The sequence below is a fragment of the Metopolophium dirhodum genome, chromosome 1 (genome assembly GCF_019925205.1).
Source record: "Metopolophium dirhodum isolate CAU chromosome 1, ASM1992520v1, whole genome shotgun sequence".
NCBI classification, from domain to species: domain Eukaryota; kingdom Metazoa; phylum Arthropoda; class Insecta; order Hemiptera; family Aphididae; genus Metopolophium; species Metopolophium dirhodum.
Genome location: NC_083560.1, coordinates 87,496,207 through 87,499,166, shown reverse-complemented (window position 1 = coordinate 87,499,166; position 2,960 = coordinate 87,496,207). Strand labels below are relative to the sequence as shown.

General features: G+C 26.3%; 1 protein-coding gene across 1 annotated transcript; it reads right to left on the bottom strand.

Moving 5' to 3' along the window:
- Positions 1-217: 217 nt before the first annotated feature.
- LOC132937105 (uncharacterized) lies at positions 218-1,044 on the bottom strand. The gene is made up of 2 exons (XM_061003931.1): positions 591-1,044; positions 218-524 (listed from the first exon to the last, which is right to left on the bottom strand). Exons 1-2 carry the CDS (start codon positions 698-700, stop codon positions 296-298), a joined length of 339 nt encoding a protein of 112 aa, XP_060859914.1. The 5' UTR covers positions 701-1,044; the 3' UTR covers positions 218-295.
- Positions 1,045-2,960: the final 1,916 nt, after the last annotated feature.

Here is a 2,960-nt window from a genome sequence, read left to right as displayed (position 1 = left end):
AAATTGTATAGATTAGATATAATAAAATATATTTTATATACCTAAAAGTCTTAAACTCTCTTGAAGACATAAATAGATAGTTAGATAAATATAAAAAAATAAAAATAATAATAAAATGTAAAAAATATTATATAGTATTATAAGAATAAAAAACATTATTATCTGATCTGCTTTTTTCTGCTTATTTGTATATATTAAAGTAAATAGAATCTAGGTACTTGTGTTAACAAAAACAAACTAAATAGTAATTTAAGTGGATGGATTTACAATTAATCATCAAAAAACTTATTGAACTTTAGCAAAAGAGACATCTCAAAATTTTTATCACACATAGATCCTCTCCTTTTATCATATAGTTGCCCTCCAGCACTAAATAAGCGTTAAACATGTGCCGTATTTTATCAATAGCTTCTGCAATATTATCATATATATGTCTACCAATCATTCTTCTGCAAGCAAGTCCTTTAGAATGTCGATGTAACGTTTGAGGATCAATCCAATGTACAGTAAAGCCTAGGTATGATCTACAATAATAAAAATTAATGAATATAATATACGAAAAAAAACACAATTATTTTGAATGCTCTAACCTGTGAAATATACTCCAACAATCAGCTCTTAAGCACACATATTTTATGTTTTCCAAGTCATTTACTAGTTGTGAAATAATTTGTTCATAAATGCATTGAACATTGCGCATTAATGTTCTTCTTGAAACAGGAACTTTATTGTTAGTAATTTTACAGTATCTTAAAAATGCAGGGTGCTCTATAAAAGAAAAAGGAGACACCGTACTAACTATAAGCTGCAAATTTGCAGCATCAAATTCAGCTTGAGTCAACTTTTTCACAGATATTTTCCCAACTTCTTCTATCTTCAATTGTTTACTGCATTGATTTAAATTGTTGTTTGACCTCTTCTTTGCACTGTTATTAAAATTATCAAAGTCGTTGGGATGTATAAGTTATATAAAAAAACATTAAATATTAGGATGATGTCAGCGCACTATTTGACATTTGTTTTCTCTCTCTTTAAAACATAGCAAGTTTGCATTCACTAGAACAAAACTTATGCTGTTAGCTCTAGTGTTAAATTTAAATTAACTTGATCTATTATAATCAAACATAAAGCTAAAAATATAATTTGTATTTGTATTTGTATGATGGCCTTTTTATATTTTAATTTTCAAGTGATATATTATAAAATATATTTTTAAACTGAAATATTTTACTAAATCGTCAAACACGCCAACTTAGCCAAAAATATTATGTTATAGTTAGGTTTATAGTTTTACTTCATAATAGTCTCTTATCATTTAATTTATGAGAAATAAATATTCAGTTGCTATCTTAACAATATTTAAAATCACTTAAGTAGTGACGGAGCATCAAATTATAAATGTTAGAATTGATTTTATGTTTGATATTTATCATTTTGCTAACGTCCAAAAACTTGCACAAGTACTCATTGAATGAGATGTTTATATACAAATGTATAACAAAATATGTTTAAATGTGAGTAAAATGTACTACTCTATACATAATAGTAGTATAAATTATTCTAATCTTACATACATTTTTGTAAATTATGTTACACATTTTTAGTCCAACTTGGACCACTATTTACCATTTAACCATTTTAATGTAATTTACAAATTATAAGACAAGAAAGTTAACAATGTTGTCTTTTTTTTATAGATTATTATAATAATTAATAGGTACCTACGACATACAAGTTACAAAATATCAGAGGTATAAATTAAAATATCAGAAAATACACAAATATGAAATAACGTTCTTAATTTTAAGTTTGATAATACTATAATAGGTTAACTTACTGATTTCTCTATACTAGTGTTACCTACTCCAATTACTATACATAAGCTAGTAACATAAGGATGGTTCTAATGAACACAAATTTGCTGTACTTACTTTAATATGTGTTCTTAGATTGGAATTCGAACATTTTGACATTGATATTTTTTTAATTTTTGGCGTACACAACAAACATTTAAATAATAAATTATTTTGACAGTCACTCTCAAGCTGTTTAAAATATTTATTAATACTGGGCCATTTCATCAAAACATTCTCATTCATGATATTAAACCTGAAAAATTATTCTAATTAAATATAATATTACACATATTTTAATAATTTAGATAGGTAATACCACTTACTTGATCAACAAAATTCAAATGTAGAAAAGAATTTTCTGTTCGAGATATTACTATTTGAATATACCTAGTCTCGTGCTGACAGAAAATGGACAGACACTAGACAGTCGATGCCAAAACCGAAAATACTAGCGTAGTTTAACCTAACCGTGTTTTTAGTCGAAGTCGAAATAGGCGAATATTGAATGACTAATGAGTAGCGTATTTATTTTTATACTCGTACAGTGTTTACTGATTACTGAATGCTTATTACTGATAGATAGTTGGCGGTAGGCCTGTGTGTGTTATTACTTGTTAGATTATCAATAACACGAACCGCGATTGGAGATATCTTTAATCGAGACACGAACTAAGAAAATGTTATTATGTTAAATGTATATTAATAAACTCTGGAAATTCCATTTGTAACTGATAAATAATAAGACGTATCGATATCGAATATAGAAACATTGTGTTACCACCACTACGCGTCCACGCCGAAATGCTGGATATCAGCAAAAACGTCGAATTAATAATAAATTATCCAAAAATAAACCCGGTATTACTAAGAACAGTAGTCTGTCCACGCTACCTTCTATACAATTATTAATTCGTAATAACTAATAAGTATAATATAATAATAATATATAAAATAGCTTATAGCAATAAAAGGAATATAACTGGCGACGATGGCGAAAAATAACGGGCATTGATAATATTCGAAATTTAATAATATTATAGGTATTTATATTTTATACGAATATAAAAACATATTCAATAATAATTAAAATTGAAATCAACTTAA